The sequence below is a fragment of the Apostichopus japonicus genome, chromosome 3 (assembly GCF_037975245.1).
Source record: "Apostichopus japonicus isolate 1M-3 chromosome 3, ASM3797524v1, whole genome shotgun sequence".
In the NCBI taxonomy this organism is placed as follows: domain Eukaryota; kingdom Metazoa; phylum Echinodermata; class Holothuroidea; order Aspidochirotida; family Stichopodidae; genus Apostichopus; species Apostichopus japonicus.
In genome coordinates, this window is record NC_092563.1 from 14,829,303 (window position 1) to 14,852,597 (window position 23,295).

The following is a 23,295-nucleotide window of genomic DNA, read 5'->3' on the forward strand; positions in this document are numbered from 1 at the left end:
TCTGTAACTCTGGTTGGGTCTTTTACCGTTAGTTCTAGGTTAAAACGACATAAAGTTAGTGACCATGTCTTATTGTTACTTTCATTTAAGATTTAAAAATATAAAGTCTCCTATGAGGCTATGACAACGATCTCTTGGCAGGTATCGTATATGGTGAAGTAAGCATGTTATGAAATACGTTTATCCATTCTACTCTATAGCATTTATGGGTCTATAAGTTAGGCATAAAAACATGTTTCTATTAAAAGGTAACTTGATCTCTAACCATGTAGCTTCAATGCTGTATATTTTTCAAACATTTACGTTTAATAAATGGCGTGTCATAATAACTAACATCAATTAAAATCCCGCCGCCTTCTTTCGCACTATTTTGTAATATATCGGGGTTCCATTAGGACAAATATATGAGAGTAATGCAAGTACAAGTAGCATCGCCATACTTGAAGAAAGAATGGCAAATAAGTCCTCTAGATGAAGCCGGTTGTAACCCGTCAAATCCTATCAGTCCGTGCGAGTAGTAAGTATATTGCATGCTGATAAGGAATGTTTACATTGCACTTTCATTTGCTGTGACGTTACAAGACGAGCCTTTACAGGCACCAATCACATCGCAGAATTTAGACCGAGCCCTCGACGTCAAAACGTGCTAGTAATTACTATGAAAAACACGTTCGGTTCTGTGACAGTGAGAGAGTAACGGATGTGACTGTGTGCGTGTGTGTACTTACAGTCGATGTCAAATTAGTAATAACTTTACCACATCGACGGTAGACATTTTGTTCACGCGGTTATCGACGTAGTAACTTCTGGACGTAGAACTGAAATAAAATTTGATCAAAACTTGTTTTTCCAACGAGTTGAAGTAGTCTAGCCGAAAGATCTCCAACCTACTATTCGGTAAGTTAACGTAAGGCATTGGTCTGGCAGTGACGTACACTAGGCCTAGTTGTAATGTATACTAGTGAAACTGATGCGAAAGATCGATAAGCCTAAGTCTGCTTACTTTGGCCCATTCTAATTTGTAGGCACAACTATCCAGTATGAGTACATTTGTGTGCAGAAGTATGCTGACAACACGGAAGTATTCCCACTCAAAAGTAAACTTATCGTAGGTAGGACAACTCTCTGTGGGAAATTTAAAATCTAAGGGTCTAATATATTTATATATCTCATGTTTATTTTTCTCTACTCTTAATTGTTACCTTCTTTCATTGTTATTTGTTATATTTTGGTCGCTAGCTCGATAAACTACTATTGTTTTTCTAGTGTCCTGTTTATACTATACCACTTTGTTCTATTGTTCTTATGTATAGACGAAATAAATGAAATGAAATATATATATATATATTTTCTAAAACAATAGCCTACCCCGTATTTGTCAATTATGAGTCATATCTAATTTCTCTACTTTTGTCTAATAATAGTTTCATATTTTCTTTTGGAGTACACATAGAATTTCTTTATAATATAAGTCTGCCTCCATCCAAACTAAAGCAGTAAAACAATGATTTACTGTAGGAATGCTAGTGAGACAAAGCAGCCGTATACCTCTATGAAACAAGATTCAAGCAGACGCATAAATTAGCCAGTGATTCTTAGTGAATCAACTTTTTAAAAATTTATATATAACATTAAAAATACCAGTGCATTTTGAAAAACAATACACGAAGAACAAACAAGCTGATATGGACTTCTCAAATACTGTAGCTGATATGAACGTGCTATTGATATATATATAGTAGATCACTTTGAACAATCAAGTAAAATTTGGTCAACCTCTGTTCCAATGTTACTCTGTAAAGCCCAATTGCTTGTGTACTGTTGTGTTATAGCACAGTATGTACAATATGACAACCTGCAAGTGTTGTAATCAAATATCAGCAGTTCTACCAATCTTGTCACCTGTGATATATGGACAAGTTCATAACATCTGCATTTATTGATCAACATATATCGTTACACTCAATATATACAGTATATTGCAAACTATAAATGATAATGATGCCTTTATTTAGTTGTTATAAAAAATTCAGTGATGGTTGATAATATAATTGTGTAGGGTTGTGTAATGGGTTCCAATTGGAGGACATTGATCTACTTGACATACTGTAGCCAACATTCCTGCAATTCCTAATACTCTGGGTAAATTTGTTTAATTTTTTCAAGCAAAATGGAGTCGATTGACTCGATTCATAATTCCACCTGCTGTACAGTACTGTAGGTTGTCACCTTGGCGATAGTCTGCTATCTATGAGGTGTGACCTAAAAGTGGATCACCTGTAAACATTTTCCCTGGGTTCATCCTGATTTTCAGATGTCAAAAGAAATTACAGTTTATGAAGGTGCCAACCGAGATCAATTAGGTTATTTTAATCATCAAGTCCATAGTCTAAGCTACGTAGCTTTCGAGCCCCCCCCTGAAAAGGGATCCTGAGGGGGGAAGGGGTGTAGTGGGTCATCACTTCAGTCCTCATGGACTTCGATCCTAGGTAGTGGAAAGTGTAAGAACAGCTGGCCAACAGTATCCCAGAGAGTACAGTATTATTAATGTGCTGCTAGAAATAATGTTGGAATAAACTGAATTCTACCGACTGTATCCAGTACTTCACTTGAAAGGACAGTATGGTAAAGTTCACAAAGTATAACTGTCAGTAGGTTCATGAGGTAACTAAGTATATATGTTTGGGGTAATAAACTACCCATCATTTATGATAAGTTGTATATATTCCATGTGAAGTATTGTTTACATTACCGTACATCTAGTCATTCGTCATACCTGTGAATCAGTACTGTTTATTTGCTTCTGCTACTATTCATAAAAATAGATGAATTTTATTTCTCTTTTCAACTCTCCCTAACCTATCCCTGTCTCATTTTTTCACCTTAGTATCACCCTCCTCTCTTACCCATTTAGAGTACTGTAGGTCCTATTCTGTTTCCCCTCTCCGAAATTATACCCTTCCTGAAGGAGTTGTGCATAGTTGTGCAAATAATATACCAAGATATAATAGCATGGCTTGAACCGGCTATCTCATTGACAGTACCCTCCAGCCCCTGAGCCCCATTTAAAGTCTCTAAGTAGGAAAACAAATTCTTCACTTACTCTAGGATTTAATTTTTCCAGTATAGTATCAAAATATGCCTTGCAAATTCTTAAATAATTACTGTCAAAGTCCAAGATGTATAGCAGTTTTTGTACACAGGAGGAAAGAAAGAGTACTTTTTATAAGAGACAAAAATTTCAGAGCCTAGATGTACAAATGTATGGATGCTGTACACACAGCTTGACTCTGCACGGACATACACTGTACAGTACTGTACAGGAAATTCCTGCATCACATGTATTCACAGCTATAGAGCTGCAAATTTATGATTTAAACAATTTGACATATTAACATGCAGTACTGTGTGATTGGGATTACAGTGTGAAACCTTTGCGTAAAGGGAAGGTTTACGTTACGGTAATGATGTCCAAGTTTGCCAGAATTAACCTAGATGCTCGTAGCATCTTTAATGAGCATACAAACCTGCATAATGCAAATTTGATTTTGTGATGTTGATATGATTTGTTTTGTCTTTTCATATAAACCCACAAGAATTCACAACATTTGTTATTTCATATCAGAGTAATTTGTATTCGAATTGCAGTGCGTTCTGCTTATATTTTAGCAAGCTTTACTTGCGTTACTCTGTTTGCCTCCTTCAAATAATTATAAACATTTAACACACTTTAGAAAATTAGGGTCATTATATAAATTAAGATGTCTTATTGGGTCATAAAAAATGAAGTTCCTGAAAAAACAGTTTCGAAGAGAGAAATGTTTCCTCTTTGTTACCGAGAAACAAACATGAAACCAACTTAATGAAAGTAATAACATGTGGAAAGTGCAGTACAGTACAGTACCCACAGTGCAGTAGTTGCAACTTTGGTCTTGAAACATAACAGATAATATGTACGTACAGTAAACAGTACTTTGCATTTAAACTAACATACATTACCAACTGACAGACTAATGTTAAAACAGTTGTACGGTAGGCTTACTGTTTGTTACTGGTGTACAGTACTCTACATGTAAATTACATGTAAATTTGGTTTTGCTTATAAATAATTTACAAGTACAGTATGTTGTTACATGAGTTACAGTACTTAGTAGCATACAGTAGTCCCAACACACTGTCACTAACATACATGTATCAAAACTAAACAAGGAGGTTTCTCAACAATAATCATTAATAACATTGCCGTAACTGGGTGTTCCTTTTTTCTTTTTCTTTTTTTCTTTTTTTTTGAATGAGAGTATTCAGTTGAAGAAGTCATTCCCACAGATGGTTGCAACAATCACAATTTATCAGTATCATCTGGTTTTTACTGGGTTTTCCCCCAGTTTTTCTTGGCTACTTACCAGGTTTTTCCCACCTAAAAGATCAACCCTGCATAGAAATGTAAATTGTCAAGTGTATATAACATAGGTTAAACAAGTATATAATTAATCACCGACCGACCGACCGACCGACCGACTGACCGACGATAGATGATTTATTCATGATTTATTCAGCCACATGCATAAAAATACAATGGAAATTGTTCAAACACAAGAGCTCTAAAACAGACATGAAATTGAAAACGCATAACGTTGAAACACATGTAAAAGTGATATTGCATGAGTATAAATACCGGTAGGCTATCGACAATGGTATAAAATCATTGCGATAAAAGTGTATAACACTAGGATGCTACAATACATGTACAGTACACCTAGGTACAGTATATATATAAGTTTTCTAGAATGGAACAGTGTAATTGAAAACAGTCAATAACTCAATCCACAGTTTTTCTTTCATCGTCAATTTTCATTGTAGATTGAGTGTGTACTGTAGCCAGGTCCTGGAATTGTAGTACCCTTTTAACCCTTAAAACCCCATGGTATATATATACCCTGTTTTTGAAGCACTGAAAACTGATTGTAGGTTTGTGTTCAGTACCATAAATAACATGTCTCTCCATTTCCTGGTTTTTGTTTTCAGATAAAACTTGAAAAGTGGGTTTATAGAATTAGTATAATGGAAAACAACGGGCAGCCAAACAAGAAATCCAAATGGACAATAGCTTCGTCGCACATGGCTAGACGCACCTACAATCCCATCAGGGCTGTCGTGGACGGAATGAAATTGGAACCTAACCCCGAAAAAGAATTGATCTCCCTGTCTATTGGTAAAGTATCAATAAAACACATTAGTATTACAAGCAGTTTCACAGGATTTTAATTAGAAATTAAAAATTACTTAAATATTCGGCATTCACAAATATTGGGGTATTTACTCGGTATGGTACGACTGTTCTGTTTATAGTCGTAATGAAATTGAAACTTTTGTGACATTTACGGTAGTCATGAGTGAGAATTGACTACTGTACTTACTGTACATGTACAGTAGGTGTGCCTAAGTTTTTGAGACTGCCAAATCATTTAAAGTTCGAAATTTGGTCTCTTTAAATGTTTGTGTATGTCCAGAGTGCTGATCTAGAGAGCCTAACCTGCTGAAGACACACACTGTAGTGTACCAGCAAGAAGCCCAGCAGAAGCTTTGATATCAACTGTTATGTAGTCACAGCCGCTTTCTGGTCACTTCGCCCAATAACCATTTCGCCCAACTGCCATTTCATCCAACCAGCCTTGTCAATTTGCCCAACCAGCCTGGTCATTTCGCCCAACCAGCACATGTGGTCATTTCGCCCAACCTTGTTGGTCATTTCGCCCAACCTTTTTATTACTAATATTCAGTCAGAATAATATTACTTTTTCTATTTCACTAGTTCAATTTGATTTATTTTGGGTTATGTTACTTGGTGGTAGGTAAATAAAGTGAGGTCCGCTCGATATCGATCGGAGTTTGAACAGTTATTTCAGGTATAATGGGAGGATTACACTACTTACACAAGGCGGTTACGCTTGCAATGGAAGTTATATTATTATACAAACAAAGGGGAATCGGTGTGGAATAATATCACAGTTTCTATTTCACTAGTTCAATTTGATTTATTTTGGGTTATATTCCTTAATAATCGAACGTTTTCTATCAAACCTCTCAAACCTAACCCCTAAAACACTGATCCATCCTCAAGTTTCCTTAATATTCGGTTCGTATCCTGTAACCTTAACAATTCCCGAACATTTCCTTTTGAAGTATAATATTTAATCAAGGTTGGGCGAAATGACCAGGCTGGTTGGGCGAAATGGTACGGTTGGGCGAAATGACCAGGCTGGTTGGGCGAAATGGTTGTTAGGCGAAGTGACCTGCTTCCGTCACAGCCTACCAGAGTACCTTCAACTTTCTAAATCCATCTCCACTTGACATTTGAAGAGCAGCCCTCAATATTCTCTACGGAAGTGGAAGATCAATTGAGTGTTAATTATTGTATATCTCCAGACCTGTGATTTAAACATAATTTACAGCATTGTCCCCAAATCTGTTAAGACTTCCCAGAAAGATACCCAGCTAGCTCAAGTCATAGCTATAATGCCCTGGTCTTCATTTTCTTTTCTTTTTTTTCTTTTTTCCCATGCATACTTGGTGACCCTTCAAAATGTAACCTCTGGCAAGCCCAAAAAAGGGGTGCAATGATCCCGATTTAATGCATTTTTTAAATTCTGTGAAAGCATCTTACTGTACTTGAATGGGAACTCTTTTGAATATTCTCAAACTGGGGGGGGGGGGGAAATAATATCAATCATAAGAAATAGTTAAAGGAATGAAATCTTATCTTAAAATTGTTATTCTTTTATTTGGTGACACAACTTTGTTTATTACTTCACAATAACAGAAATTAGTGAAAAATGTGTGTGTTCTTTGGATAAAAATTGTTGAAATCCAGTGTTTCTACAAACTGACTGCAGTGATTTCCAGAAATGGTTGAGGTTGAGGTTGAATGCTGTGTTGTGTTCATCAAACTCAATCACCACCTCAAATATATATTGACTCAGTAAATCACCAAAGGCTCCTCTAAACTGCTTTTCAACTCAAGCTATCTATTGTACAGTATATAGAAATGAAACTTGAAGTAAATCTAGAGCATTGCTTGGATAGTTTATCTTGGTATTGAAATAATTTTAGCCTTTAATAAGTCAAAATATAACTTGGCCATATTCCCTTCCCCAACTCACCCCAACCCTCTCGTTAATTCTCCAAGGTTACGAGTCTTTGCTAAATAGTGCATTTTAATTTCTGCTGTTTTTCCAATGTGACTGATTTTGTTTTAATATATTATTCTTCAGGTGACCCAACCGTTTTTGGAAACCTCGGCCCGTCGCAAGAAATGAAAGATGCAGTGAAGAAGGCTTTAGATTCCGGGAAAAGTAACGGCTACGCTCCCTCTGTCGGTAAGTGACGAGAGAGGCAGTACAGTATGCTCCCTCTGCTGGTTGGTTTGCTGTGCCAGTACTCTGAATCCACTTCCCCTCCCACCTTCCCCCATCCCAACATAACCTGTAAATCTTTTCTGTGGGTAAGGTTGAGGCTCCCTACAGTACCTTTTATCCTCCAGAACTGCTCCATCTGTGTGTGTGCATGTAAGTCTCATCCATGGTGTCTACTCTGGTTTTCATAATCAATTTTGGAAGTCTGATTAAGGAGAGTGAGTCTCTTAATTTGGGGGTATGATGAATATTTTGTACATGTACAGTACATGTTGACTCCCGCCACCACCCCCCCCCCCCCCCGCATCAATGCAGACCGTAAAATTGTTAAGAAGTACTTTAAATTTGTAGGGTTTTGGTATGTTAGCAAACTGATATATAGCATACAGTAGCTGCACAGCTGGCCTTGTGTGAAGGCAGATAAACTTGTAATTAAAGTTATCCTACTGTATTGATGACTTTTGTTTAATCTTTCTGGACAGGTTATGAAGCAGGTAGGGCTGCTGTTGCTAAGAGGTTTTCGCTGCCTGATTTGCCATTGGACTCCAAGGTGAGTAGCGTCTATGTTACAGTAGGTACGTATAAAGCCAGTACATGGCCCTTGTATACAGGCCTTTCAAGATGGGGGAAAAGCTAGGGTCACCAGGGATTGGGGGGGGGCTATAGTCCCAGAGGCAGGGTCAAGTAGGAGAATATGGGTTGGAAAAAAAATTCTCAATTTTTTTCTTCAAAAATAGGTCAACAAATAGTGTGAACACTTGTATAGTAGGCATGTATATAAAATACTGCAGCTGCATGTATACCCATAGAAACTGTTCTGTTCTAGTACGTTCCGCAGAAAATGGACGAATTCTATGTTTGCTTACAGTTAACTAATGCAATCATACCCAGTGCTGTACCTCTTACCCAAGAATTCGTCCACATTATATTTTCTATAAAACATGCAGGCCTCAACTACTGAATACCATGCATTCCAGAATCAAAATATATATGACAAGGTTTTTGTTTGCTTTTGTTTTGCGACTGTTAAGCTACAACAGTCACCAACTTGTGAAATCAGTGATGTATAGTCCCTGTATTTTAAAACAATTCTGTGTGATTTATGTATGGAATCATGAATTATCAATTTACTTGTTCCTTGTAAGGCATATTGTACAGTAGGTTAAACATATGTGTGTGAACTGGTGAATTTTTGTGCACCACGGGTCATGCCAGGCAGTGTATATGGCCTTAGGGAGTGTGTCAAGAGCTAGGTTTGGCCTCAGGAGGGGGGTGGTTTAACCCCCCTTACATTTTAAAGTCTTCTTTTATCCTTAATTGTATTTTGGATATGACAATACATTCATTATGCCTGTTCACGAAGACCCTCATTTTGACCAATGGCCCCATTCTTGCCATGCCTGCTTTGACAGTGGGGGGGGGGGGGAAGGGGGAGGTATGTGTAACAACACAACTTACAGTGGTATAAATTCTTATACAAAAAAATATAGAATATCTCTCAGGTCTTTTGTCAGTAGTATCTGATTAAAAGTTGGTAGACAAAAGCCCCTTTAACACAAAACATGACAAAGTAACTGGTGTGTGCTACCATTGGCCTCAGCCTCCCTCATTAACCAATCTCCTTGATTTAAAAGGTATTGGCAGTACAGTGATTCAAAGGAGGATATTTGTTAACATGTCGAAATGAATGTTTCATATTCTTTGCTCATGTTGCGAATAGAGTCTGGCTAAGTTTTTTGCTTCTCATATCATTGGCGAGCTCAATCACAAACTCAGTGCACTATCTTTGACAAGGAGAAGAAAAAAATTCAGGAATTTTTGTAGAGAATTATTGCCCTAGTAACAAAATGAATTTATCTCGTAGACAGTGGCAAAATGGTTCCATATGCCCTAGCTGGATAATTCATTCATGGTTTACATGTACAGTACAATTGCTTTAATGGTAATCACCTACTCCGGATTTATAAGCAGACATTTAATAAAAAAACTCAGAAAAAAACTTATCCATTGGTTTGGATCAATACCAAGTTTTGTGTTCTGTAAATTGTCTGTTATCATATATCTGATACCATTTCAAGAGTTTTGCCAAACAAAATGTTTACCTAAATATGGTCTTGAGTTATATGAACTGTGTGAGCTATTCATAAACATTGCCGATATGCTTTCTGGATCTGGAGATAACAATCGTTGCTTTTTATATCTAGTTGACTTTACTAGCTGGGGTTTAATGGTTTGTTTAGCTGATCTTTTCTGTATCTTAATTTAATCTCAAAATCCTCCAATGACTTTGGCAAATATTTAGTCCACAAACATTAATTGCAGACCATAAAAAGATTTGTCGACCTACAGTAAATTACTCATTTCTACTGACAGGCAAACAGTTACCAAGATATTTTTTTCAGTATTCCCACATGATATCTGCATGTAATAATTTCAACAGAGGCAAGAAAGATGTTGGCATCTCTCCTACAACAAGGTTGTTTTGACCCTTCATTTTTGGAAAGTTGCATTTCCCATCATAAAGATATTTGCATGATTATTTCATTAAGCAAATCTGTCAACTCTCTCGGTATTACCGGAAATGTCCCACTAGTTAAAACAACCTTGCGCTCTTCCAATTTTATGAGCAAATCTCTTGGCCAAATCTCTTGGCCAAATTTGATTTCTAAACTTTTCTTAGAATTAGATCATTCTTGCATTACTGTGCCAAAATTTTTAGCCTAGATGTTAACACCCTTATTAACCAAGTTAACAATGCAGCCATGGGAGATTTTAAAAGGATTTCTCTTAAAATTGATAGAGACGAGAAACATCCGCTTCGTAAGGCCAACTGAAGTCACTTCTTTAACAGACTAATTATAATTTGAGAAATAGGATAATCACGCCAAAATTTCAAACTGTACGTTTTAAAAATTCTTTTGCTTATATGGCTGCCATATTTAGTCAGGGTGTTGTTCCACAAAACCTACTTTAATTCATTTATTAACTTTGGATATATTATTTGTACATACAGTACATGCTATTTTAAGCTTTATAACTCCTAACTGTTTTTCATATCCTATTTATAAATATGTACTTTCATGTACTTATACTGGGTTTTTAATAAACTTGAAACTCATAAAAAAGATCAAATCATGAAACCACATGATCTTTTTTGTTATCAACGTTGAATCAGGTGTACGTGACACGGTTGGTTTGACCTTATCATCACATATCTAAAAGATAGAACTATGAATAGCAAAATAAATACCAACAGTCAATATTGTAATCAAAATTCTTCCTTATCAAATCATTTTAGAGATATAGTTATCAGTTAATAAGTGTTTGTGATAAACCCACTAGTTTGCCTTAACCTCTGTTGTAATGTTACAGTATATTAGAAGTCCCCCCCCCCCTCTCTCCATCCCACGCATCCACCATCAGTCTGGAGAAAATGTTCAGTCACAGGATTTTTTGAAAATTCAAAAGTATTTCTCAGCACAACCTTATGTTTAAGACCTACTGTAAGTATAAAAATAATATATAGTCTAAATAAATGTCTCAGAATGCACCATTCAATGTCTAAACTGAAATTTTCTTCTGTGGACCATGAGAACTTCTACATGGGAGTCACATTCAACCAACACATACAGTAGCTACACACCTTATTTGTAAAGTTTTTGATCCCCCTACAGCCAGACCATAAAGGTTCCTGCCCAAACCAAAATCTGTTGTGGGGTAATGGGAGACATTTTTTTTTATTTTGGTACCTTGTTATTCTTACAACAGTTAGTATCCAGAAGAAGCACTGTACAGCAGTACTGGAAGAGGCAAACAAACACAGATACACAATTATCATATTCATAAACCAGATAGAACCATTTTTGTATGCTGTGGAATTTATTGCAATTCTTTCTTACCTGTCTTCTCCATAACAAATGCACCATCTCATGTCAGAAGCCCAGCACAAGGGGCACATGCCTACCCAGTTTTGTGAAAAACCCCAAGGGTACCCATTCATACTAAAGAAGGTGCCCTTGTTTTAGAAAACATTCAAATACTGCAGTTTGTGGGATGGAATGCACAGAGGATTAATTAGGTTAGAAAGTTTAAAGGTAACTTTGCTTCCTGAAATCAAGGTCTCATGTCCCACTGCCCATCGAGGACAATACACCTTCCCTGTTCCCCCTCCCCCCCCCTCCCCATTGAACCACTTCTGCTGCCTCTGCATACCATCAAAAGTCACTGGAAATAACAAATTCAATGTCTCTGATAACATTTAGAAGAAACATATGTGTATTTTAACTTCTGTACCATTTGTTAGTTCCAGTATCATTCTTTAACATTATTAAAGTACAAAACAAATTTACTTTCAGGATGTAGTGTTTGCGTGTGGCTGTTCAGAGGCTCTTGAAATGGCGATCCTCGTGATGGCTAATCCCGGGCAGAATGTTCTTATACCTAAGCCAGGTTTCTCTCTGTATTGGACCATCTGTACAGCGTACAACGTTGATACAAAGTATTACCGACTATTGGTAAGTATACCCATGTGTGCATATTCTTCTGGATATAATGGGGGAGGGGGGTGGGTTGGTGGAGAAGGGAAGGGGTAGTGCAGTTCAATTTGCCACAAAGGTTCAACAAACATTACACCTGATAAGCCTGATATAACTCTTTCAAGCTTGCTAATATATCATTGAATTTACAAGATATATTGTCTGTGATTTTTGTATTCCATTGGTACAATTTTCAAGGCAAAAACATTGTCAATTGCATGAAGCTATCCTGGACTATGGACTCGGTGTTATAAAGAATAACTCAATCAATCTTGGTATGCACACTCCAAAAACTGGAAACGGAGTTTGTGACGTCTGGAAGAAATTGACGCTCCCTGCCGAAAAATTGTTTCCAACCCACTTTTATGATCTGGCTCCATAACTTGCAGACTGTCGTTTTAAAGTATATCAATCAAGTGACCAAACTTGTTGCAAGGCTTGTTTAGTCACTGTGTGAAGAGTAGGACACTGAGAAGGCTGCAGCATACTGCATCCAAGCTGCATAGGACATGCTGTATGTATGTGCGGTGTAGTGTCACATGATGTATGTATGTGTATATGTATGTATGTATATTAGATCCTCCTGCAAGCAGGAACTCGGGAAGAAGCCTCATTTGCTTATCAAAGCCCCAAGCTGACCGAAGTCACTCTTATTTAACGTCCATGATTATGAATTGTTAATTGTCAACAACTCTGTAACTGGACGACATACATTAATCTGGGAGTGACTCGAACCGGGGATGGGCACTGCTGAGATATTATCTTTATTGTGTGATCTTGATTCAGCCTTGATTGGTTTATTTCCCTTATTACAGCCTGAGAGATCTTGGGAGGTAGATTTGGAACATCTGGAATCGTTGATTGATGAAAACACCAACTCTATCGTAATAACCAACCCCTCCAATCCATGTGGATCTGTATACTCGAAGGAACATTTACTAGATATTTGTGAAGGTAAGCAGCAATGAAATGAGGATTTATCAGAATCTGTATCTTCAAAGGAACAAAGAATTTATATTTGTGATGGTAGACAAAAGTGAAATGAGAATCCATACAGATTGGTGTAAAGTTAGGAAAGTATACTAGAAATGGGTTTTTTTAATGGTGAAAAGTAGTGAAATAATTGATACTTGAAGTAGCAAGAAGTAATGAAGTGTGGATCCATGCATATCTGTATGATCTGATCAACGCATGGCATATGTTTGTAGTATTAAGCAATAATGGAATGAAGGATCCAAGCGGATCTGTTCAGAGAAGTCAACCCATGCTTGAGATTAGTTGTGGTGAGGAGTTAATGGAATGAAGGATCCAAGGGGATCTGTTCAGAGAAGTCAACCCATGCTTGAGATTAGTTGTGGTGAGGAGTAATGGAATGAGGATCCAACTGGATCTGTATCATCAAATCAGGAAATACTTCATATTTTGTTTGTGAATGTTACCACTTTGTAACCAGGGTGCTGTGATTGGTCGGTTTTAGACTCCATCTGTCAGACATTGTCTTTCAGCTCTGTTCAAATTATACCGTTATAACAGGAAAATAAAAGCATCAAGACTTGTATATTATACAATTGGATTTTGTCTGTGAAAAAGCATGAAAATGTTCATATCTCGATGCCTTTGACAAATGTAAACTCAACGTGATTATCGTATTGGGCGATACATCATCAAATCAAGTCGATGCTTTTCAAATTGTATTAAAAACAGAGTGAATTTGCAGAGTAAGATGTTATTCATGCTACCTTTAAATATATAACTGACATGTTCAAAGGTTATATGTCCTTTGCTATGCTTTACTGCCTTAAACCATAGGCAAATAGACTCGATGCTGTATGGTATTCGACAAATAGAGTGAATGTGTAGGTCTGAACATGTGCATAATGAAGTACAGTTAGATATTCAGCCTAGGCGTTCCTACCCAGGTAATCGATGTATCAAATTTGATAATAAAGGCAGCATGTACTGTAATTAATTAGAAAGTACTGGTTTATAAATATGGTTTCAGGATAACACTGGTATAAAAGTATTTAAACATAATTAAACCTGTAATATTTAAATCATATCTCTTTCTCTCTCTCTCTCTCTCTCTCTCATTTCGGTGCAGTTGCTAGGCGACACCGACTTCCAATCATTGCGGATGAGGTCTATGCGAACATGGTCTTTTCCAATACTAAATTTTATTCAGTCGCTTCTCTAGCTGATGAAATACCCGTCCTGACATGTGGAGGGCTTGCCAAGAGGTAGACATTGAAACAAAAATCTGAACTATCAATATGTTAAAACAATAGTCCAGGTCAAAATTTCATTTTGATATGTTAAAAAGGAACATAATCTAAGCATTCTGGTGAAATTTGCATTCAATTCCTATGTACCGTTTTTGAGATGTTGACAGTTGAAGTTGCCACCTTTCGTACCAAAAGAGAACTTGGATCAAACAGGTGTGCCGTCCTTGTTGCACACTGATAAATAATGTTTTGTGTTCCTTTAAAATTGACGTCTAATTTTGTTCTCTACAATTGGATGCATCCATAATGTAAATGTACCATAGGTATTGGTATTTTATAAACTTCAAATACCCTTTACACAAACTAGTAACCCTATCCAATTCAAGGTCAAAGCAATAGACTGAAAAATAAAGAAAAAACAAAACATTATTTGTCAGTGTGCAAGTATGACATCACACCTGTTTGCTTCAAGTTCACTTTTGGTAGAATATCAGATAACTTCAACTATCAATATCTTAAAACGGTACATAGGAATTGAATGCAAATTTCACTAGAATGCTTAGAGTATGTTCCTCTGTAACATATCAAAAAGAAATTTTTACCTGGACTATTCATTTAATATACTTCTATTGTTCATAGAGTCCAGAAATTATCAGGGTAGGATTTAAGCTTGTTGGTATGGGATAGAAGGAGGGAGAATAAGGGGGGGGGGGCAGGTGCTTGTGGGCACCATTCCAGCAAAACATGTTTATTTAATGACATGATTTGTTAGTTAAGCTAACATTAAGTCACATGTAAAATTCAGCAGTGATGTGATATAAGCTGCTAGGCATAGCTACATTGTTATTGCACAAATGTTTGGTATTTCTTTACAGTATCAATGAATATCATGTAAGCACTCAGGTGGCATTGAGACTGCCGTTGTGACTATAATGTACAATATATATATATCGTACTGCCGTGTTTATAAGGCTGTCATTTTTAATGTTGAAATATGTGGGGTGGGGAGGCATTCCAAGGATGATGTGTAGCACAGATAATATTTTGACAAATTTTACAAAACATATGTTTCCAACTTTCATGGTAGGTCCATGCCTCTTGTAAGGAGTTTATATTGTGTTTGTTGGATTTGGCGAGCAAGTATAATGATGACTTATAAGTCTTTCCATTTGTAGAGAGCAGTGCAGTTTGTGATAATATTTGCAGAATTGATTCAGAATGTTTTATTATTTGTGTTCGTTTAAGAAATAGTAGCAATAGCTAGATAGAAAGTTTTTAGTTTTCTTAGTTTATATCTTCACATTGGCTCTCAATTTTCTCTCTTCAGGTTCCTCTGTCCCGGCTGGAGGATGGGTTGGGTACTAATGCAGAGTCGTACGGGAGCCTTCCACGAGGAAGTTCGCAAGGGGCTTTTCAACTTATCCACCCGAATACTGGGACCGTGCACCCTCATACAAGCGGCTTTACCAGCCATATTTGACAACACTCAACCAGAGTTTTACAGCCATGCAATGGAAGTGTTTGAGGTGATTGGGACTTAATTCACTATGTTATATTGAGTAAATTCCATCTTGGACTTTCCTCTCATTAATCACAAAAACATACTTGACCCTGTTCAGCTAAATCAAATGCATCATTAAGGGATGTTAGTGTCTGATAATAATGAAAATAGAAAAAAAAAAAGTGTTGTTTTAGAGAATCTAGCTGGCTAGCCTTGCCAAGTAAAATGCCTTGAATTGATTCTTAATTTGCTTCAGTTTGCCTGGCTGTAGTGTCTCTTTTCTATTTAACAAGCATTTGTTGCATATAGCTTACAGTCACACTGTACGAAGTAAGGTAAAATAAATTGCCATCCACCATACGTTTCAAGTGATACCAGCAATTTTAAGTGAGATCAACTTAAAATAGCATCTTCAAACATTTATAGCATCTGGTTACAATTCTTCACTGAGTGGTACGTTTGCAATATAATGACTAATGCTACAGTATGTAAGGAATAAGTTGCTTAGATAGGCCTGTTTATTGGTGAATGAACCATCAAGGCCCTAAATGTTTGGGGAATAAATAATCGACAGGGGAGTAAATAGTGGCAGCTGAGTCCATTATTGTCAGTATTTCTTCCTTGTACAGGAAATTAACTATCCAGTTGGTGTTTGTTTTTCACCAGTTGCTAGATTGATATACTTTATGAACCTTTTAGTTTCTGGATATTGTTTGCTGTTTAGGCTTACAGATAACCATTGGCTGAACCACGTCTAAGATTTTAAAAACATCAACCTTGTCATGGATGGGACTTTGTGTCAAAGGGTGATACCTTCAGCATGATGGAAGCTAGTTTACATTGCCCAATTATGTCTGTATGGACTTTAAGGTTTGCTAACTGCCCGAGTTGGGAGGAAAGGGGTTGGGAGGGAGGGTTGGATATGATCTTTGTTCCAGTTAAGAGCAGTTTGCATGAGCACTTAGTCAGGCTGTCCTGTGGGTAGCAATTGCTTGGAGCTGGTTAATTTTTACTCCTTATTTGCAAAAATAACATACCCACCACCACTGTGAAATATCATAAGTAATTTTTTAGATTTCATAGAAATCTTTTCTGTGCATAAATATTTTCAGTGTATGTGCCTAAGGACAGTCTCCAAGAATTAAAAGTAATATTAATAAGACTAGGCTGAAGAGACTATCACAGCAGTACAATGGATCTAAGACTAGTCTAGATATTGTCAATATATCAAAATTCCTGAGTGCAATCTCTACGCAATTTCATCCAATCTTTTAGTATGCTAAAATTGCTGAAAAGAAATTCAGGAGTTATTAATGTTTTCAATCTGCTGGTTCATCAATGAAACATACACTTCTTTTTCTGCTTTTCAACATTTATTTTTTCAGACCTACAAAGTTACTTTGTAATAGGTTTCCATGTATTTTAATAAAACTAACTTCATTTCAAACCACTTTCTTAGATAGTTAACAATAGGAAATAATAATACAAAAATTTGCTAATTTCCTTTTATTTTCTCATATTTTTTTTTTAGGAAAATGCCAAATTAGCTTACAAGACTTTACATGAAGTAGATGGTTTGACACCTGTCATGCCACAAGGTGCAATGTATTTAATGGTAAGTATCACATTTTGGTCCTACATATGTACATATGTCCATAGCTTATATATGTCCAGTCCAGTATGTCCAGTCCATATGAATATGTCCAGTCCAGAACTTAGTATTCAACACTTTTTTTACTCTGTTTCATCAGACTACACCGGAGCAAAGTTAAATTGTAAAGTGGAAACATTTCAAGAACAATATTGGAATGAACTTGAACTTTAATTAATGAAATGTACAGCTTAACATGAAATTAGAACATCTTCAATAAAGATATTTACAATGTGTTATAACAAACCATGTTTTGGTTTTTCTGTTTTCTTTTGGCAAAGTTTTGTAGAAATACAATTTTTACATTCTTCTTTAAGTCTCTAAGTATTAGTTTGAGATTGCTTTCTTAATCTCGATCACTTCACGTGCAGATTTCACACCTTTATAGTGTGATCTGTATCAATCATATAGAAGCCTACACTCCTAGCCTCACATCTCCCCCCCCTCCCCCATACCCTATTCTTCTGCCCTGAGTATGAATCAACGTGATTACAATTATTACTTTGGGACCGATTTTAGCCATCTACGGGTGGATGAATATAGTTCTGTGTGTCCTACTGTATCTCCTCTTTAGTGTGGCTTGGATTTGTCAAATTCAAGCCGCCTCCTAACTCCCACATGACTACCATAGATCATTGTGGTGCTATGCTAAGAGTATGATATAATTGATGAAGTTTAATTCCATTGGTCTTTCTTTCTTCTCTCATCCTCAGTGTGGGTTGGATTCAGAATATTTCAGGGACATTAAAGATGACCAAGATTTTGTTGAGAAACTCATGTGTGAAGAGTCTGTCTTTTGTCTCCCTGCCAAGGTAAGTCTATGTGATATCCAAAGCGAGAATCCAAGCCTCTGTAAATAACTTAAATCAAGGACAGGTAACATCCTCACAAGTAACTGTGATGGTAGGAATGGCCCAAGTTGTTTCTCCTTAAAGCAGTATTTTGCGTCCTTTTCTATGGTTTTCTCAACCTCACTGATTCCACGATGCCATAACGGTATACATTACTAGCTTATCTATTCAAATCTTACTTCAAATGGTGGCATAAAAGTCGAAAAATTTACAACTTTCAACTTTGTTTTTCTCAAAGATATTTTCCGTTGGTATCCAAATAAACCTCGCCCATAATATACATATTTAAAAGCTACGAACGTCATTGACCAATACGTAATACAACACCATGCTTGATTTGTGTAGATTGTCTATGGCAGTTGTACCAGAGAGCTGTTAGAGTGCCAGCTCGCTGGTTGTACCAAGTTACCAACTTGACATTTTGAATCTATTTTTAGCAACGGCTCATAACTAAACCTGCATCTCTGATTGGTTGAATTCAAACTAGTGGGTTGGGGGGAACTGTATGCGATTAATATGACATGTGTATTTGTCGGAGGACACTTTTCTCATCATCTGCACATGTCCTTAATTACTGGCCGATTAACACTTTTGGCAGGGAAAAATCTTGGCTAATATCTTAGTTTGCTGTTTTGTGATTGATATATGTAAAAAAAGTGACAAAACGCAAAATGCTGCTTTAAGCTGCATAAGAAATACCAACTTCGGGAAGAGGATTCCTTTCAGCATCCTCACACTTTAAATGTTGAGAAATGACCCTTTAAACATCTTAGGGTCATAAATGAAAGTGACTGGATTACTAAGTCTAACACACAGAACACTGTAGCTCATGTCCTCAGATGCAACACAAAACTCAAGACTTTTATGACCTCACAATAACTTGTTTCCAATGTGTTACCTCATTATGCTCATTATGTAGATATCTAAGTAAAACTTTTAAGATAAATAAGATACATATTGTGCAAAATACTTCTCAAAGTGAAATATGTTAATACTTTACAATCCAAACCAGTTAAAACACATTTATTATGTTTTCACTGGTCTTCGTGTCTGAATGCAATTTTTCTGATATCACAACTGCTTTTTTTTTTGCTCCATTCCCTACAGGTGTTTGAATATCCAAATTTCTTTCGCATAGTTCTTTCAGTTCCGCCAGAGAAAGTGAAGATTGCTTGCCAGAGAATCAAGGAATTTTGCATAAGACACAAAAAGAATCTTTGAGGCATGATATAAAAAATAAAAAGTATAAAAAGTACAAGAGTGAGAAAGAAGAATTAATTATTTTGAAAAGAGAGATATTCTATCAGCCAATATATTCTGTGTTTGTTTGAAAGAGGCCTGTTCTTTTTTTTTTGAAAGGGGGGAGGATAATTACTTCTTCTTAAGTTAAATTGCTACTTCATGAATCAATTTTTTTTATCAAGTATGTAAATTGGTTGTGAAATTATAGACGTACTCTAAGAATTGTTGTTGAAATGATAAGGTTTGGCAGTTCTACTTGACGCTGTAGATTTCTACCGTTCCATTGTCCCATTACAACATGTGTTACTTAATAGCTTAAAATGTTCAAAATACTTCATTTCCAATGAGGAATAGAGTTTGTTGCATGGCATATCATATATTACAAACAGAGGTCCAAGTGTACCACATCACTATTATGAGGACATTTGAGGCAAAACCAAGTTTTAAAAAAAATATACATATATTTTGGATGCTATACATTGCATTAATAACATGGTATTAACAGCACTAAGGAAACACTTTCGGGTGAGTTTTCACCTTTTCCATAGTAAGTATGAGGGTAAATTTGTGAGAATAATATTTCTGTCTGATTTCTGAATGATTGCTAAGAAATAGGGATGTAAAAATCTGTGCAGTCTTTCATTTTGTCAGGAACTTTTCTTGAAACATCTGATGTGTCATTTTTGTATGGTATTTCCTGCGAGACATTGTCCTTTATGTATTAAAAATTGTAATAAAAGGATAAGTAATTGATTTGTGAAGCTGTAACAATTGTTTTGTTGTTCAGCGCCATTGAGTGTTTTTACAGTAATGTGCGCTTTACCAAGTGTTTCCACCTTAACCTTAACCTTTGTATGGTGTCCACAGGTACATCATCAGACCCTGTGTTACTTGGACTAAACAGAAGTTTTATTACACACACTCAAAAAAGGAAAAAAAACTCACTTTTTCTAAATGGTATTATGACCCGGCCCTTTCCTCCCCCTGAAGTAATTACATTTTTCACAACATCTTTGTTTTCTCATAATGAAAGTATTCTGTGGCCACTTTCCCTCCAACAGGTTTTAATTTTTTTTTATTAAATTCATTTACTTAGTTCATAATTTATTTTATTGTCATTGATTTATTTGTTGCTATTATTATAAGTAGTAGTAGTATTATTGCAATCATCTGCAGTGCAGTGTGTAGTAAGGATAGATTAATCCACAAAGTACAGTTTTTTGTGGGGGGTGGGGTGGGGGTGTTCTGTTGTGTGTAGATATTGTTGTGATAAAGCATCTGATGTTATCAGCTGCGAGCTGGGATTGACATGTAACCTGTGTAATGAACTCTGGTAGAGATTGTCATCCGCTGTTGACAAAGATGGAAAAGTTGCAATAAAAACCAACCGTCTTCTTAAGAAAATAATAAGATCTTATCTAACATATTCACCTTACTTTACTTACTCTCATTTTTGATTGTAGGTCTGAAATGCAGTTGTCTGTCAGCTGTGTGTTGTTTTTTTTTTTGTTTTTTTTGGGGGGGGGGGAAGGGGGTTTGGTATTCATTTATTGTTTGTTTTCTTCACAACTGAAATACAAAGCAAAGATCATACAGCTTAAATAGTTATACTGATATGAATATGAAGAATGCTACCTGAGGAATTAAAGAGACAGATAAAAAATGTAACATAAATGAAAAAGGCAAAAAGTAATTCATAGAAAGTTAGGAATACAACTAGTACAACCTACCCCTTCCGAAAGTGATAACCCTTCCCCCTCACAAAGACATTTGGATGATACTCAGAATAAACATTCTTTGTTTCTACATCGATGGATGGATCAAACTGTTGGATGGGTTGATCAACCCTTTCCCCTAAAATCGATCCTTTCAGGTGATGGGTTTGCAGAGAGAGATTTTGTTGAATCAGAAACTTTTCAAGTAATCTAATGAAAAGGTTAATTTCTTTCAAGTATTGTTACTGCACTGGTGGGTTTTTTTTGGGGGGTGGGCGCTTAGTTGTAGGCCTAATTGCTGTTGTTAACTTCCACTTTCGTAACATTTAAGCTACTTTTTGAATTGAAAGATGTTTATTGAAATTTGCTTCACTTGAAATGTAGTTGACCAATTTTGTTTTTACTTTTTATTCCTTTTTTTTCTGTAAATCCAATTAGTTTGGGAATGCTTTTCGGATCAATTACAGTAAAAAAAAAAATTGTAAAAAAAAAACATATATGCTGGCCAAGAAGAAACATTGGAAACAATGTTAAACTATTCACTATCTCAGAGTTTCAGCTTTTCATGAAATCAAGTTTTCAAAGTTTATAATAAGTAGCAAATGAACACAAAACTAGGTTTGGAAAATCATCTAGTTTATAAATGTTATCAATAAGCAGGCTATCAATAGCATCAAAAGCTGGCTATCAATAGCCTGCTTTTTAATGAGAGGACCTGAAAATTGAGTAGCATCAGTGCATTCTCCATATTGTTATTCTTTATGGCATTTCAAAAGATACTTAATTGGTCTATGAAGTCAGACGAATAAGCAGAAATAAAAGCTGAGATATGAAATGGAACAACTATTTTCTTTCTTGTTTTTTTTTTTTCGTGGTTATGATATACCTTACATGTAGATGTGTCAGGCAAAGTAAATTACAGATTCTTCCATGCAGATATATCTGAACATTTTGCTGTCACACATCTCTGATCCTTTCGTGAATCGATATTATGTTCTTGTCAGATTTATATTTTCAACATCCTCAAAATGTCAAAGCAATACCTGGGTGTTTTCCTTGGACCCTTCATGAAATGATCACCTTCACCAAACTTTGGCCATTGGTTTCTTGTCTCGAGAGACACACTTGACTTTCCCCAGTCCCCTCCCCCACTAACCTCCTCCCCCTACACCCGCTAAATGGGTGTCGAGAAGGGGGATTAGGGGTATAAAGTCTCAAGGCCAGGAGCCCATATAAGGACCAGAAAAAAGTATGTGGTGAAGAATAACATTATCTCAATCTAGGCTAATTAATGATTGTGAAAGGGGGACCCGGGACATAATTTTGCATTTTAGATCCATATTTTTGTTAACGTGCAGCGGAGATTCACAATTTAAATTTATATATATTATATTTTGCTACCGTTATGATCGTTATCATCAGAACATGACATGCGAGCCTCCGCCGTAGTTGCATTATTTCCAATGTTAAGCTAAATCGTTTCGAGGTCAACTAAATGATCAGCCAAGTTGCTGTTGTCCGCAGGCGCGGCGGAACGGAAAAATTATTGGGGGGGGGCTAATGTGTGGAGACTATCTAAGCGGTTGGCGCGGAGCGTACAAGAAAATTTTGGGTTTTTTCAAACCCCCAGATGGCCGGAACCGGCACTTTCCGAGTGTTTTATGCTGCGAATACCTAGCCCTAAAATATGGGTCTCAAGCCTGCAATTTCTCAGATTGCACGTAAAAGTCTGTAAAAACATTGTAATGTGTATATTCGATGGTTTCTTAAGAGAGTAGCTATTACTCGTAGTGTACTCGCAAAGATGTTTTTGAGTGTAGTAAGGGCAGTGGCGGAGCTAGAGTATTGGTCAGGGAGGGCAAGAATGGTCTGTAGGGGCGCTTTCGACACTATCTAAGCGGAGCGCCACCACAGGTTGGCGCGGAGCGTACAGAAAATTTTTGAGTAAAGATACTCCCTAGATTGCAGGAAATAACCCTTTCCGGGCCTTGCTAATTTGCAGATAAACGGAGAATAAATAGGTGTCGTCGCCATTTTGTCGGAAAATTACACCAACAGAATATGACAAATGTCAATAGGTATATGAGAGCGCAATAAAATAGTCAAAAATCGCGAATAAGTAAAAAGTAGTGAAAAGCTGAAAAGGGCGCCAGCAGTCCATTTGAG

The 23,295-nt window shown here is 36.4% G+C and overlaps 1 protein-coding gene across 1 annotated transcript; it reads left to right on the forward strand.

The window, feature by feature from the left end:
• The first annotated feature begins 666 nt into the window (after positions 1 to 666).
• On the forward strand, positions 667 to 21,975 carry LOC139964379 (tyrosine aminotransferase-like). The gene is made up of 11 exons (XM_071965961.1): positions 667 to 897; positions 5,026 to 5,212; positions 7,272 to 7,376; positions 7,895 to 7,962; positions 11,768 to 11,926; positions 12,763 to 12,901; positions 14,049 to 14,184; positions 15,497 to 15,695; positions 17,202 to 17,285; positions 18,035 to 18,133; positions 19,280 to 21,975. The coding sequence occupies exons 2-11, from the start codon at positions 5,062 to 5,064 to the stop codon at positions 19,391 to 19,393; spliced, it is 1,254 nt and encodes a 417-aa protein (XP_071822062.1). The 5' UTR covers positions 667 to 897; positions 5,026 to 5,061; the 3' UTR covers positions 19,394 to 21,975.
• The last annotated feature ends 1,320 nt before the right edge of the window (positions 21,976 to 23,295 follow it).

Bases quoted from the DNA above. Each gene is read 5' to 3' on its own strand.
- LOC139964379 (XM_071965961.1), top strand. From the start codon at position 5,062: ATGGAAAACAACGGGCAGCCAAACAAGAAATCCAAATGGACAATAGCT. The intron at 15,696-17,201 runs GTGATTGGGACT...TTTTTTTTTTAG, and splicing joins ATGCAATGGAAGTGTTTGAG to GAAAATGCCAAATTAGCTTA. The intron at 18,134-19,279 runs GTAAGTCTATGT...CATTCCCTACAG, and splicing joins TCTTTTGTCTCCCTGCCAAG to GTGTTTGAATATCCAAATTT.